Source organism: Corvus moneduloides, chromosome 3 (assembly GCF_009650955.1).
Source record: "Corvus moneduloides isolate bCorMon1 chromosome 3, bCorMon1.pri, whole genome shotgun sequence".
Taxonomy (NCBI): domain Eukaryota; kingdom Metazoa; phylum Chordata; class Aves; order Passeriformes; family Corvidae; genus Corvus; species Corvus moneduloides.
Genome location: NC_045478.1, coordinates 470,417 through 484,828, shown reverse-complemented (window position 1 = coordinate 484,828; position 14,412 = coordinate 470,417). Strand labels below are relative to the sequence as shown.

At 56.5% G+C, this 14,412-nt stretch overlaps 2 protein-coding genes across 28 annotated transcripts in view; both read left to right on the top strand.

The window, feature by feature from the left end:
- DTNB (dystrobrevin beta) overlaps nt 1-14,412 on the top strand; it is a 136,322-nt gene that overhangs the window by 116,285 nt on the left and 5,625 nt on the right. For 7 of the 10 annotated variants that reach the window (XM_032103895.1, XM_032103894.1, XM_032103893.1 and 4 more), the window contains 3 exons: nt 4,013-4,166; nt 7,797-7,886; nt 11,221-11,274. In XM_032103895.1, coding sequence (XP_031959786.1) covers nt 4,013-4,166; nt 7,797-7,886; nt 11,221-11,274 — 298 coding nt within the window. The other 3 variants (XM_032103890.1, XM_032103892.1, XM_032103897.1) reach the window with 3 other exon arrangements.
- On the top strand, nt 11,283-14,134 carry LOC116441697 (putative uncharacterized protein AFDN-DT). 18 transcript variants are annotated; one of them, XM_032103920.1, is made up of 4 exons: nt 11,283-11,726; nt 11,766-12,091; nt 12,150-12,227; nt 12,381-14,134. In XM_032103920.1, the coding sequence occupies exons 1-4, from the start codon at nt 11,402-11,404 to the stop codon at nt 12,558-12,560; spliced, it is 909 nt and encodes a 302-aa protein (XP_031959811.1). In that variant the 5' UTR covers nt 11,283-11,401; the 3' UTR covers nt 12,561-14,134. The 18 variants fall into 18 exon arrangements, with proteins under 18 accessions (XP_031959811.1, XP_031959800.1, XP_031959809.1 ...); XM_032103909.1 differs by having other exon boundaries at nt 11,283-11,552; nt 11,650-11,726; nt 12,150-14,132; XM_032103913.1 differs by having other exon boundaries at nt 11,433-11,436; nt 11,476-11,552; nt 11,650-11,726; nt 11,786-14,132.

Sequence of the window (14,412 nt, the reverse complement as noted above, 5' to 3'; positions counted from 1 at the left end):
TTTTCCCTCCCCTGGGTGGCTGCTGAGGCTCAGTCCGGGAGGAGGAGGAGGTGGAGGAGGACAGAGCCGGTTCCTCCAAACCAGAGCCGTGGGGCAGGTGGCAGCTGCCACTGTCCCCGTCCGTGTCCCACGGGCTGCACTGGGACCACCCAGGCGTGGGCACCATTTGCCACAAATTCATGCAAATTCAGACACTCCTGCCTTTTTCTGTGCATTTTCGGTGGGTGTTTAAGGTTTGATTTGGTGTTTGGGTGCAGGGAAGGGAAGCTGCTGGTGTGGTGATGCCTTTTCCTGGTCTTAAAACGAAGAGTCAAACACGGTTAGGAGGGAAAAAGGGATTTTACCTTGGTATTTATTTTAAGGATCCTTAGGTGCACACGTCCAGGTCATATGCACTGAAATGCACCCCGCTGAATATGCCCCGAAGATCGGGTATAACATTATAGGTGTTATTAATTAGCTGATCTGTCAAAGATTCCCCAATGAGAGGCTGGAGTGAGCCCCCCTTCCCAAGGAGCCTTCTCCTGGATGGTTCTATCTTGGTTTACAGAATGTGTTCTGGAGAGCACCTTGGGCTCTGGGGCACACTGATCCCCAGCTACGAAGCTTCTAAAATGTTTAGTCTCTGAGCTTGACGAACAAGTCCAAGAATGTAGAGAAAAAGCACTAGGAATACAGAAGTTGTAAAAAGGTATAACAGGGGTATAAAAGAAAAGGCAAAAAACCTTCATGGCATCAGTGGCACACGCACGTCTGGGTGGCTTTTCCTTGGAAAGGCGCCGCTGCCCCGCTGCAGCCCCGTCCCCTGCGAGGCCGTGGCACGAGGACACGTGACTCCCCAGTTATTAATGCCATTTCAAAATGACAATTTTCCACACGGCCGGGTTTTCATGTTAATACAAACATCAGCACGGGGCTGGCGGGGAGAGAGCGATGAGCCAGAGCTGTGGCCATCCTGAGCAGCACCCCATTCCTGGGAGCTCCCGTGGGACCGGCACGGGGACGCTGGCGGTGTCACCATGGGTGGTGCTGGCGGTGTCACCATGTGTGGGGTGCTGGCGGTGTCACCCTTGCACAGGGTGCTGGCAGTGTCACCATGTGTGGGGTGCTGGTGGTGTCACCATGGGTGGTGCTGGCGGTGTCACCATGTGTGGGGTGCTGGCAGTGTCACCATGTGTGGGGTGCTGGCGGTGTCACCCTTGCACAGGGTGCTGGCAGTGGTGTCACCACGTGTAGGGTGCTGGCGGTGTCACCATTGCACTGGGTGCTGGCAGTGTCACCATGTGTGGGGTGCTGGCGGTGTCACCCTTGCACAGGGTGCTGGCAGTGTCATCATGTGTGGGGTGCTGGCGGTGTCACCATTGCACTGGGTGCTGGCAGTGTCACCATGTGTGGGGTGCTGGCGGTGTCACCCTTGCACAGGGTGCTGGCAGTGTCATCATGTGTGGGGTGCTGGCGGTGTCACCCTTGCACAGGGTGCTGGTGGTGTCACCATGTGTGGGGTGCTGGCAGTGTCACCATTGCACAGGGTGCTGGCAGTGGCATGTCTGTGCCAGGTGCTGTGGTGTCACCATTGGGGTGCTCGTGGCGTCACTGCTGCTCGAGATGCTCATGGTGTCACCATGCACAGGTCTCGGCTGTGTCACTGTGCAGGTCCTGGCAGTGTCACTGTCCAGGTCCCGGCAGTGTCACCGTGCAGGTCCTGGCAGTGTCACTGTGCAGGTCCCGGCAGTGTCACTGTGCAGGTCCTGGCAGTGTCACCATGCAGGTCCTGGCAGTGTCACTGTGCAGGTCCCAGCAGTGTCACTGTGCAGGTCCCGGCAGTGTCACTGTGCAGGTCCTGGCAGTGTCACTGTGCAGGTCCCGGCAGTGTCACCATGCACAGGTCCTGGCAGTGTCACCGTGCAGGTCCCGGCAGTGTCACCGTGCAGGTCCTGGCAGTGTCACCATGCAGGTCCCAGCAGTGTCACTGTGCAGGTCCCAGCAGTGTCACTTGTAGGTCCCAGCAGTGTCACTGTGCAGGTCCCGGCAGTGTCACCATGCACAGGTCCTGGCAGTGTCACCGTGCAGGTCCCAGCAGTGTCACTGTGCAGGTCCCGGCAGTGTCACCATGCACAGGTCCCAGCAGTGTCACCGTGCAGGTCCTGGCAGTGTCACCATGCAGGTCCCAGCAGTGTCACTGTGCACAGGTCCTGGCAGTGTCACTGTGCAGGTCCCAGCAGTGTCACTGTGCAGGTCCCGGCAGTGTCACTTGTAGGTCCTGGCAGTGTCACCATGCAGGTCCCAGCAGTGTCACCATGCACAGGTCCCGGCACTGTCACTGTGCAGGTCCCAGCAGTGTCACTGTGCAGGTCCCAGCAGTGTCACTTGTAGGTCCCAGCAGTGTCACCATGCAGGTCCCAGCAGTGTCACTGTGCAGGTCCCAGCAGTGTCACCGTGCAGGTCCTGGCAGTGTCACCGCAGCATCCCTGCTCGCCGGCCGTGTTGCCTCGGTAACAGCCGCACGTCACCGGGAGCAAACCTCAAACCAGCTCAAAAAAAGGCCACAAACCAAAGGCACAAATGCCGGGAGTGGCTCTGGGGCTGGGCAGCTCGGAGCCCTCGGTCCCGAATTCCTGAGGAGCAGTGGCTTTAATTAAACGTTGCTAAAATGTGAATGCAGTGACAGGGCCTGCAGGGCCTAGGGCCGGGAACAGCGGGACAGGCTGGGGGAGCTGGGGGTGCTCATCGGGAGAAGGCTCCAGGGAGAGCTCCGAGCCCCTTGCAGGGCCTAAAGGAGCTCCAGGAGAGCTGGAGAGGGACTGGGGACAAGGCATGGAGGGACAGGACACAGGGAATGGCTTCCCAGTGCCAGAGGGCAGGGATGGGTGGGATATTGGGAAGGAATTGTTCCCTGGGAGGGTGGGCAGGCCCTGGCACAGGGTGCCCAGAGCAGCTGGGGCTGCCCCTGGATCCCTGGCAGTGCCCAAGGCCAGGCTGGACATTGGGGCTGGGAGCAGCCTGGGACAGTGGGAGGTGTCCCTGCCCATGGCAGGGGTGGCACTGGATGGGCTTTGAGGTCCCTCCCAACCCAAACCACTCTGGGATTCTGGGATTCTCTTGCAAGGCCCCTAAAGCCCAGCCAGGGCCCGTGGGCACCACACACCGGGTACAAACCAGAGCTCGTTTTTTTGGGAACGCAGAGCCAATAATCCCATGTCAGTCCTCTCCTGTCCCTCCCTCTCCTTGCCCTGCCCATCACCAGTGCCCAGCCCAGTTGAGCCCCAGAGGCTTTGCTGGGGCAGGAGCTCCTTGGGAGCTTTGCCAAGTGAACACTGCACAAGATTCCTCTGAACCCTCCACGATCCTGAATTAGTTTGGGATTTGCAGCGGGATTCAAGGCTGTAGGCAGCCCCCTGGAGCTGTCCCTCACCAGTGAGGGGGGCACCAGAGGCCGTGTTGGGGACGGCACTGTCACCTCTGGTGCAGAGCTGCTCTTGAGGGTGTTGGGAGGGCACAGCAGGAATGGGGTGGGTTGGACTGAAAGAAAATGTAAAATGAAATCTAAAAATTCACTGACAGCAATAAGTCAAATTATATGAATATATCTAAAATATAGAAGTGTAACTATAAAAAATACATTAAAATACATAAAATATATAGTATATACATAGTATATACATTAAATATCTACTATGTAATATATAAATATACAAAACATACAAAGCATGTGATTTCATAAAAACATGTCAAAATATATACAAATATAAAAATATATAAATATATAAAAATACATACAAATATAAAAAAATATAAAAATAAGTTAATTAAGTTCTGCACCCGTTGTGCCACCACCTCCCACAGCACCCCCTGCTCGTGCATCACATCCCTGCTCAGACCGGGAGCGTTCTGGGGAAGAGCCTTTCCCTGCACGTTCCCCTCTCTGTTTGTCTGTTTGTTTTCGCAGAGCTGTTTTTAGCCGTGCCCCAGAGCCCAAAGCCCAGTTTGCAAAGGGGTCTCTGTGTCTCTGCAGGCGCAGGCAGCGGGCTCGGCCCAGCCCTCGCCCACCCACGGCCGCCCCCCGCCCGTGCCCGTCCGGTCGGCCTCGGCCGGCTCCACGCCCACGCACGGACCCCAGGACACCCTCACCGGACTCGGGGGCGACGTGCAGGAGGCCTTCACACAAGGTGACCACCAGGGCAGGGCACCCCGGGGCCGTGTCACCATGGGAAGGAGCGGGGATGGAGAAAAAATACTGGGAAGGAATTGTTCCCTGGGAGGGTGGGCAGGCCCTGGCACAGGGTGCCCAAAGCAGCTGCGGCTGCCCCTGGATCCCTGGCAGTGTCCAAAGCCAGACTGGACAGGGCTTGGAACAGCCTGGGACAGTGGGAGGTGTCCCTGAAGGTTTTGGAACCGGATGATCTTTAAGGTCTTTCCCACCCAAACCATTCTGGAATCCCATGTACAGCACACATGTAACTCACGCTATCGAGGCAATCATTACAAACCCCTCTCCTGTGCCCCACACCAAGGAGTTTGGGGGCACATTTTGAATCTTTTGAACTTAATGAAGTTAATTTCTGTGAAGATGATCTCCCCTGCAGGGAAAGGATCTCCCATCCCAGAAAGTTACGCCCACAAATAATTTAAAGAATTAAACCTTACAAACCTGGTGGTTGAACTGCAAGAAAAACCACAAGAGGCTTCAAGGCTCTTTTCTCATTGTTGGCCCATCTTGGTCCAGAGCTTTTCATCTTGAGTACTCCAGCAGAATCCTGGAATGTAGAGCTGGGAGCAAAACAGCAGCAGGACCTGGTCTTCCCAGTCTCTGGCAGATGTGGAGGTTCTTCCTGGACATCACCTCTTTGAAGCTGGACATGCACCTGTCTTTGATGTTCTCCTCACTGCCAGTGAGAGAAAGGACAGAAAATCCTCTCTCCCTGAGGCACGGGTGAGGACTCAAGGGATGGGCAGCAACCAACAAAGGTTGGACTCGATGATCTTGGAGGTCTTTTCCAGTCTCAGTAGTTCTGTGATTATCCCTGTGGACCTCGTGGTGCCCCCTGAGAAATCCCACTGGGAATCGGGTGCCGTGGTCGGTCCTGGGCAGTGAACAAGAGCCCTCACCTGATGCAGAAGTGGTTTGTTTCTTTAAAAGCTGACAGGTCACCTCAGGTGGAGTCACTGGAGGTGGTTTCTCGCTCCAGGGAGGGAAGACTGTGAATAGAAGCATCAAATCCCTTTGCCAGGTGGACAGGTTCCTTCTCCAAACATGGAAAGAAACCTCCCAGAACCGAGGCTGCATCTCCAAACCAAACAGGTTTGAGGTAACAGTTTGTGTTTATCAGTGGATATATCCTTCTGGAATGATCTTTGCCCTTGCCTAAATGAGCTGCTGCCAGAAGAAGGCGAGGGAAGAGGCTGTGAAATGGCAGCAGAGGAGCAGGAGTGCCAGTGAACACTTCACTGGTTGCCAGTGGGCACTTTCAGCTGGGATTTGGGGCTGCAGCGGGACCAGGAGCCCTCGGCCTCAGCAGCCTTGGCGCAGGGAACGCTGCGGGACGGCCCCTCTGAGACCTGCAGCTCCTCTGGAGAAGGGGATGTCTCCTCCTCATCCCATGGATGGGAGCAAGCTCCTCATGCCTGCACACTGCCAGCGCCGAGAGCAGAGCAGGCATTTCCAGGGAGGCAGGATGCCAAATACCAGAGGCGAGCGCTCCATCTGTTGCTGTGGGTGGTCCAGTCGCCTCCTCTTCATCTCCACAGCAAGTTTGGTGGTGCAGCCCAGAGCTCTCGGCTGATTGCTGTGGCAGCTGCCTCTCCTTCCCCCTGTGCAGGATCCCTTTCTTTCCCCAGGCGTGGAACAGCAGCACCCTGAGCGTGACCAGGCACTGGGAGGATCTGCAGGACCCAGTCCATTGCTCCCCCCTTCCCTTTGCTCATGAAGAGCATGAAGAGAGGGAATGGTCTTCCTGCTGCTCAGAGCAACGAACACGTGATTATGGCAGGACATGATGCTGGATCTTTCTTCGTTTTCCAGCCTTCCCTGGGCATCCCCATTTGTTCTGTGTCCATCTGCCTTTTCCTGGGAAGGTGCAGAAGCCAAGGTTGTTGCCTCTCCCTAGCAACTGCTCCTTCATCAGGACCTGCTGAGATCACCCAAAGTGAAAACTTGTGGCTTTTCCAGGTTTTTAACACCTGACAGCATCTCAAATGTGTGTTGCAAGGAACCAGGGGTTGTAGAAAGCCATTCAGGGCTGGGCAGAGGGCTCATCCCAGCAGCAGTGTCAGTGGGGATCAAAACAAGCCCACAGACACCCCTCAGTACTCTGATTCTGCTTTAACAAAACATTTCAATCATTTATACTGACTTTTGCAGATCCACCAGATGCTTAAAAATGTGATGGTTCCACCTCTCGCTGCCATGAGCTCGGGGAGGGCAGGGACACCAAGGGCTCCTTTTCCTTCCCAGGGCATGAGTCCTCCACGAGCTGCCCCATTAGTGGGGGAAATTCTGGAGCAGGAAAGCTTTAAAGAACTGAATCTCAGAGATCTTGGTCTTACAGTCTTGAGATTGGAAAAGTTTCCTCCTTGGATGATCTCTTGATCTTCCACTCGGTGGAGGATTCCCGAGATTGGCACTTGGAAGATGACCAAGCATGACAGGTTTGGAATAAAACACCCTGATGGTTTCTGGGTGAAATACTCGGAGACAGAGACCACCGTCTAGTGAGGAAATCAATTCTGCTGTTGACCATCTTGAAAGAGAAGAAAGCAGTCCCTCGGGAATCCTCGGACCCACCGCCGCCAGCAGAAAGGGGGGTGTTCCTCTTGTGATAACCACGGTGGGGCTGATTCAACGACCAGAAAAACTCTTGCAAGAGAAGAACATGGTGACCAGGCTCTGTAATAATTCTCCTGGAATGATCCTTCCGGAAAGGCAATCTGCACAATTAGTGCTATTTCATATTAATCACACAAAATCAGGCAAACCCGAGGCCGGTGGAGAACACAGGAAACAGGATAAAATGTCGATTTTTTCACTTAATAAAATAATTCAATGTCCCAGCCAGGGATGTCTGGGTGGGCTTGGTAACATTATCCAGCTGTTTCACAGTGGGGACACTACCCCAGGTTGCTCCAAGCCCTGCCCAGCCTGGCCTTGAACCCTTCCCAAGATGGGGCACATCCATGATCCGAGAGGATCGTGGCCTTCCCAGCACCACAGGAGGCCACAAGCGTCGTCCTTCCCCCAGCCCTGTGAGCAGCCCATGGGATGATCCCTGTGCCAGTTGTGCTCCCGTGCTCTCCCAGCTGTTCTGGCACAGCCGTGGCCATGTTCGGGTCACTGATGGGGCCACTGGTGGTCACTGGTGATGCTGCCCAGCAGTGGCTCCCCATGGAGTGTCCAGGCAGGTTGGTGTCACCGGGGGACAGCACAAAGCCGTGCCCCAGCTGCGGGGCACCCTGAGGAAGAGGATTCCTTCCTCCAGCCATGCAGGAGGCTGAGAATTCCAGCAGCCTCCAACCTCAGCAATACTGAGAGTGGCTCTGCGGGCACAGGGGGCTGTCACTGCCCTGGTGCTGCCATGTCCCAGAGAGGAGCCTGTGGCACCTCACGAGCCACGAGGGTGATCAGGGAATGGGGCAGAGCTGGGCTGCTCCAGGCTGAATCTGCATCTCTTCTGCTTTGGTGGCACTGGGAGTGCCCAGGTGCCATCCCAGGGTGGGACAGGGAGGCTGAGCATGGCAACACGAGGATGCTGGGCAGTGGCAGTGCAGCCATCCCTGATTTCTGTGTGTCTGCCCCGCCCCAGGTACGAGGAGGAACCTCCGCAACGACCTGCTGGTAGCAGCTGATTCCATCACCAACACCATGTCCTCGCTGGTGAAGGAGCTCCACTCAGGTAAGAGCTGGCTCAGGGCACGGGAGGAGAACTGGCAGCCACAGATCGGAGATTTGTCCTTACATTTATTTTTTATTAAAACTAAAGCACAATGTGAGGTTATATGTCCACGTTCTCAGTGAAAAATCATTTTTATAGCCCACATCACTGGCCTGGGCAGTGCTGGGGGGTGATCTTGGATTCCATTTTCCATGATTCCATGGTTGCAGCATTGGGAGCTCACACCACCTCCTGCAGAGGCTTCCCGTAGGTTTTATCTGTGGTGGGGAGGGCGTTACCCTGCGGATACAGCCCCGGCTGGTGATCCACAGAGCCAACCCCATCCCCTCCCTCCTGCTCCCACTGATCCCAATGGAACATCTCCTGGGAGAGGGGCTCCTCCCAGCCCCAGTCTGGAAGCCAGAGCTCCTTAATGACACAGTCACAAGCCAGACCAGGTTTTTGGGGTGAGTGTCCCCAAATTCCTGCTTAGTCCTGCCATGCCTGGGCAGCAGGTGAGACCCTGTGCCATGACTCTGCATCAGATGATGCAATCTCGTGTCTATAACTATACAGGAGGCCAATTTCATCCCTTGCTGGTAAACAGTGATGTGAAAAACAGATAATTACTCCCTCTGTGCCTCTTTCCTGTGCCAGGGGAACTGAACATCCAGTGGGGCCGGAGCAGGTCCTGCGTCACCCAGGGAAGTGTCCTGTGGCCCTTGAGCCTTGGCAGCAACAGGCTGTGACCATTCCGTGCCCCAGCAGCCTGTTTGCAGGAAGGATTTCTCCATGGAAAGGGTGCTCAGGCCTTGGAGGGGGCTGTCCAGGGTGGAGTCCCCATCCCTGGAGGTGTCCAAGGAAGGCCTGGATGTGGCACTCAGTGCTCTGGGCTGGGGACAAGGAGGGGATCAGTCATAGGTAGGACTCAATGCTCTTTTGCAACGTGAAGGATCCTGTGATTCTGTTTCTGGGCTGTCTTTGCTGCTGAGGAAGAAGGGAACTGTCCCATGTCTGTGCTGACCCTCCCAGTCCCTGTTCCGGACCCGCAGCTGTGGCACAAAATCCCCCATAAACTTCTCTCCCTCGGTGACAGGGCCCGCGGGGCTGTGCCGTAGTGGAGCCTCGCAGGGATGAGCTGGGTGGGTGTTTTACTGCCCAGCAGTAAATCCCCCACTCCCAGCCCCGAGTCCTGGCGGCAGAGGCAGCTGGGAGTTAATAAAGTTGTCCATGGATGACACGGCACTGGCAGGGCTGTGGATGGGCCGTCAGCTCCCCCATAAATCACCTCAGCTCTGCCCCCGAGGCTCAAACACGGAGAGCAAACCTCTGCCCAGCGTCTGCACTCATTCATTTTTGCTTTCCAGAGCAGAGCAAGTGTTGTGGAATCACGGAATTGTGGAATTACCTGAGTCAGGCCTACAAGGATCACCCAGTCCCACCCCTGGCCCTGCCCAGACCCCCCAACAACCCCACCCTGGGCATCCCTGGCAGCGCTGTCCCAAGGCTCCTGGAGCTCTGGCAGCCTCGGGGCCGTGCCCATTCCCTGGGGAGCCTGGGCAGTGCCCAGCACCCTCTGGGGGAAGAACCTTCCCTGATCTCCATCCCAAACCCCCCTGACACAGCTCCGGCCATCCCTAGGGTCCCATCCCTGGCCACCAGCCGTGTCAGGAATCTGCAAAGCCGTGTGGATCAGCAGGCAGTGAGAATGAAATGAAAATGGAGTTGCTGACAGGCTCCTGCTTGAGGAGATGCAGAGACCAAGGAAGGCTCCCCTGGAAGTGTCTGAAATTGTGTCGTTTGTGTAAATTAGGAAAGGCATGAGTTATCCTCAGCTGATGGGAGCCAGCGGGATTTCACACATCGTGTCCCAAGGGGAGCTGTGGGAACAGACACCTCCTCCCGCCCCGGCTCCCCCTGCAGCCGCGGGAGGGGCGTGGGACGGCCTGGGACCCACCGGGGCTGCACCTCCCACCCTGCCCTGCCTCTGCACCGGCCTGGAGAGCAGATTCCCTGGGAAGGGAGACGGGAGCGGCGTCACCCCGTCCTCACGGGGCTTCTCGGGATGCTCCCATGGCCTCAACCACCTTCTCTGCGGTGATGTCAGGGAGGGCCAGGCTGGAGAGCAGGGAAAGGTTCTTCCCCCCGAGGGTGCTGGGCACTGCCCAGGCTCCCCAGGGAATGGGCACGGCCCCGAGGCTGCCAGAGCTCCAGGAGCGTTTGGGCAGCGCTGCCAGGGATGCCCAGAGTGGGGTTGTTGGGGGGTCTGTGCAGGGCCAGGAGCTGGGCTGGATGGTCCCTGTGGGTCCTTCCAGCTCAGGATATTCTGTGATTCTGTGAGAGAGTCGTGGAGTCACAGAATTACAGAATCACAAAATCATTGAGGTTGAAAAAGATCTCCAAGACCACTGAGCCAAACCATCCCCCAGCACTGCCAAGGCCACCACTGACCCGTGTCCCCAGGTGCCACATCCATACAATACTCTCATGCTCCCAGTGCTGCTGAGGGAGCACTGACCCCATTTTCACCCCATCTGAGCTCAAAAGGATGTGCTTAAGGAGGGTGCTGGTCTGCAGGGGACCGAGGCAACGCTGCGTGTTCCAGACCCAACGCTGAGCTCCAGGTCACAATTCTGGTTATTCCAAAGGTGTCTGGTGTTGTCCCTGCTCTCCCCAGATCTCACTTTAGGACCCACTGGAGCCGCTGCCGACAGGGCAGGGGCTGTGTGAGCCCCATGTGTCACCGTCCTGCTCTCAGAGCCACAAAGGACCTGTCTGCAAGGTCCCCTCTGGTCAGATCCGTCCCAAACACCTCTGGCTCTCCAGCCTTGCCTTTCGCTGGGTGGCTTCTCCCCATCTTTGCTCTCACACCACGCGCAGGAGGCAGGAGTGACACCACCCTCAGGATCACCATCAATTGTTTGCACAGGTCTCAGTGAAGGGTTGAAAGGAGATAAGAGCCACCACCTGCAGAGGAATGTGACCTTCTGCTCCCACTCTGCTGTGTAAATACCCCGCCATAAACCCACCCGGCCTATCCCGGGTTAAACAGAGCAAACCCACAGCTCTCCCCAGCAAACAGGTGAAATTCACCAAGAATTCCTTCATGGGAAGGGTGGTCAGCCATTGGAAGGGGCTGCCCAGGGAGGTGATGGAACCCCCATCCCTGGAGGGGTTTAAAAGCCACGTGGATGTGGCACTTCGGGATGTGGATCAGTGGTGGCCTTGGAAGTACTGGGGAACAACTGGACTTAATGGTCTCTGAGGGATTTTCCAACCCAAACAATTCCATGATTGCCTCTTCTCTCAGCCACCTGTCTCATGTCTGCTTTTTCTCTTTTGTTTCTTTCTGAAGCAGAGGAAGAAGATGAAGAAGAAACAGAGAAGCTGCAGAATGGGAAGGACCGAGGTGAGGGGACAAACAAGTCTGAGAGCTCTGCAGCATTTTCTGACTCACTCCTCTGTGGGTTCACTGGCTCCCTTTGGAGCCCCACCAGGGCCTCTGGGTGCAGGTGGATGTCTCTGGGTGCAGGTGGATGGCTCTGGGTGCAGGTGGATGGTCCTGGATCAGGTGGATATCTCTGGATCAGGTGGATATCTCTGAGTGCAGGTGGATGTCTCTGGATCAGGTGGATGTCTCTGGATCAGGTGGATGTCTCTGGGTGCAGGTGGATGGCCCTGGATCAGGTGGATATCTCTGGATCAGGTGGATGGCTCTGGATCAGGTGGATGTCTCTGGGTGCAGGTGGATATCTCTGGGTGCAGGTGGATGTCTCTGGATCAGGTGGATGGCCCTGGATCAGGTGGATATCTCTGGGTGCAGGTGGATGGCCCTGGATCAGGTGGATGGCCCTGGATCAGGTGGATGGCTCTGAGTGCAGGTGGATATCTCTGGATCAGGTGGATGGCTCTGGGTGCAGGTGGATGGCCCTGGATCAGGTGGATGGCTCTGGATCAGGTGGATGTCTCTGGATCAGGTGGATGGCCCTGGATCCAGTGGATATCTCTGGGTGCAGGTGGATGTCTCTGGATCAGGTGGATGGCCCTGGATCAGGTGGATGGCTCTGGATCAGGTGGATGGCCCTGGATCAGGTGGATGGCCCTGGATGAGGTGGATGGCTCTGGATCAGGTGGATGGCCCTGGATCCAGTGGATATCTCTGGGTGCAGGTGGATGTCTCTGGATCAGGTGGATGGCCCTGGATCAGGTGGATGGCTCTGGATCAGGTGGATGGCCCTGGATCCAGTGGATATCTCTGGGTGCAGGTGGATGTCTCTGGATCAGGTGGATGGCCCTGGGTGCAGGTGGATGGCCCTGGATCAGGTGGATGGCTCTGGATCCAGTGGATATCTCTGGGTGCAGGTGGATGTCTCTGGATCAGGTGGATGGCCCTGGATCAGGTGGATGGCCCTGGATCAGGTGGATGTCTCTGGATCAGGTGGATGGCCCTGGATCAGGTGGATGGCTCTGGATCAGGTGGATGGCTCTGGATCCAGTGGATATCTCTGGGTGCAGGTGGCTCTGGTGGAGCAGCCCCCTCTCTGGTGCTGTGGCTGTGCCCTGGCATATGTCACCTCCCAGCCCCAGGTGTCCCCAGCATCTGCCACGGGCCGATGTCACAGCCACGGTCCCGTCCTGTGCTCGGCTTCCAAGGATGTTTTTCTTCCAGCAAAGGTCACACATGGAAATGGGTGAGAGGAGGAGGAGCTGCTCTGGCTGCTGTGGGAAATCCAGCTCAGAGGGATGGATCAGACAAAACCCAGAGTGGGGCAGTCACCAGGGAAGTCCCTAAGTGCTGGGACTGTCACCTGCTCAGCCCCTGCCTTGGGTGGACAAGTGTCCCTCTGCTGATGGGGATCCCACACAGGCAGCACCCTCAGTGTCACAAGAGGTCCCTTTCATCCCTGTGCCCCTGGTCTCCTCCCAGGCTTTCTCTGTGTGCTGACGAGTCCAGGGCACATGCCACTGGAGCTATCCCAGAGCTGGAAGGGATCCTCATGGCGTCAGGATTTTCAGGGCAGCATGAGGGAGGGGATTTCAGGATCTGCTCCTCACCTCACGTTCCAGGAGCCACCAGGAAGCTCCTCCTGGACCCTCCCAGGGGCAGGACCTCACTCAGGGCTCTCTTGGCTTCTGCTTTCGATGTTTCAAACCCAAACACGAGGAGCAGCCTTGGCAGGGTGTGAATCAGCCCCGGCATTTGTCTCGCTTGAGCCAAACCCAACTCCAGCATCAACAAACCGGGACTTTGAGCCTGGTTTTGTTACACACACATTTCCTGCTGGCTCAGCTGCTGCAGCAGAGCTCACGCTTCTCCCAAAAGAGCTCATTTTCCTGAGTTTTCCCATCCACTGAGTTCTGCAGAGCATCCAGGTGTTTGCAAATGCTCTGTTCCTTTGCCCACCAGTATTTGAACTTGGTGGGAAAGAGCGCGGGAAGTTTGATTTTGGCTAAAGCAGGGGTTCTCAGAGCAGAATCGCCTGGCTCCAAGTTACAGGACCCTCTTTGCCCAGAACATTCCTCATCGCTGGAATATTTTAGATGCTTACCAGATGACCCGTATGGCTTTTTCCAAATATGCATTGTGTCTTGCATGGGAAATAGGGAAAGGGGGACTCTGAGGCGCTGGAGTATGATGTCTGGGAGCAGAGATGGAACACAAACTCTCCCCGTTACTCATCGCAGCAGCACGAAGCCGGGAAGGGACGGCCCAGACGTGTCCAAGAGCAGAACTAGGTCCAAAAGCCTCCGTGTGGAATGTAAATATTGTCCCTGCCAGGGAAAAAGCGGTCTCTTGCAGTGCCAGAGCCGGTGAGGTAAACGTCTGGCAGGGAGATCGAGGAATGATCAGTATGGAAGTGCAGCCCTGTGGCGTGGGCTGGGGGGAGCTGCTCCGGCCCTGTGTGAGGGGGCTCTGGGGCATGGCAACATCAGGGATGGGCGACACCAAAGCCCAGGTTATGGACAGGGACCTGTGGCCGGGATGCTCTGGGTGTGGGGGGCCTGACCCCGTGTCCATCGGGAGCAGTCGTGGCCCAGCAGCGCACTCTCGTCTGGAAGGAACGAGAAGGAAAAGCAGCTCAGGTGTTCCTCAGCTCCTGCACCCACACGCACAAGGGAGAGGCTGGACCTCACAAGGACTCCACTGCCATGGGTTCAGAGAATCATCCTGGAATGGTTGGGATGGGAAGGGACCTCAGAGCCCATCCAGTGCCACCCCTGCCATGGCAGGGACACCTCCCACTGTCCCAGGCTGCTCCCAGCCCCAGTGTCCAGCCAGGCCTTGGGCACTGCCAGGGATCCAGGGGCAGCCCCAGCTGCTCTGGGCACCCTGTGCCAGGGCCTGCCCACCCTCCCAGGGAACAATTCCTTCCCAATATCCATTCCAAATCGACCTTCTTTTGGCTTAAAGCCATTTCTAGGGATGACATCGTCCTTGGGCTTCCTCACAAGTTTCTCCATGTAGTTATTTCCTATTTCCCTGTGTTCCAATTAATCAACCCCAGCACTGCCCTCCCTGCTGGAGAGGCTGACCTTCGATGGAGCA

What these genes read in the sequence shown, in the direction of transcription:
- LOC116441697 (XM_032103902.1), top strand. Translation starts at nt 11,402, where the DNA reads ATGGCTCTGGGTGCAGGTGGATGGTCCTGGATCAGGTGGATATCTCTG. An exon ending in GGTGGATGGCCCTGGATCAG is followed by an intron (nt 11,727 to 11,765) that starts GTGGATGGCTCT and finishes TCTCTGGATCAG; the next exon opens with GTGGATGGCTCTGGGTGCAG.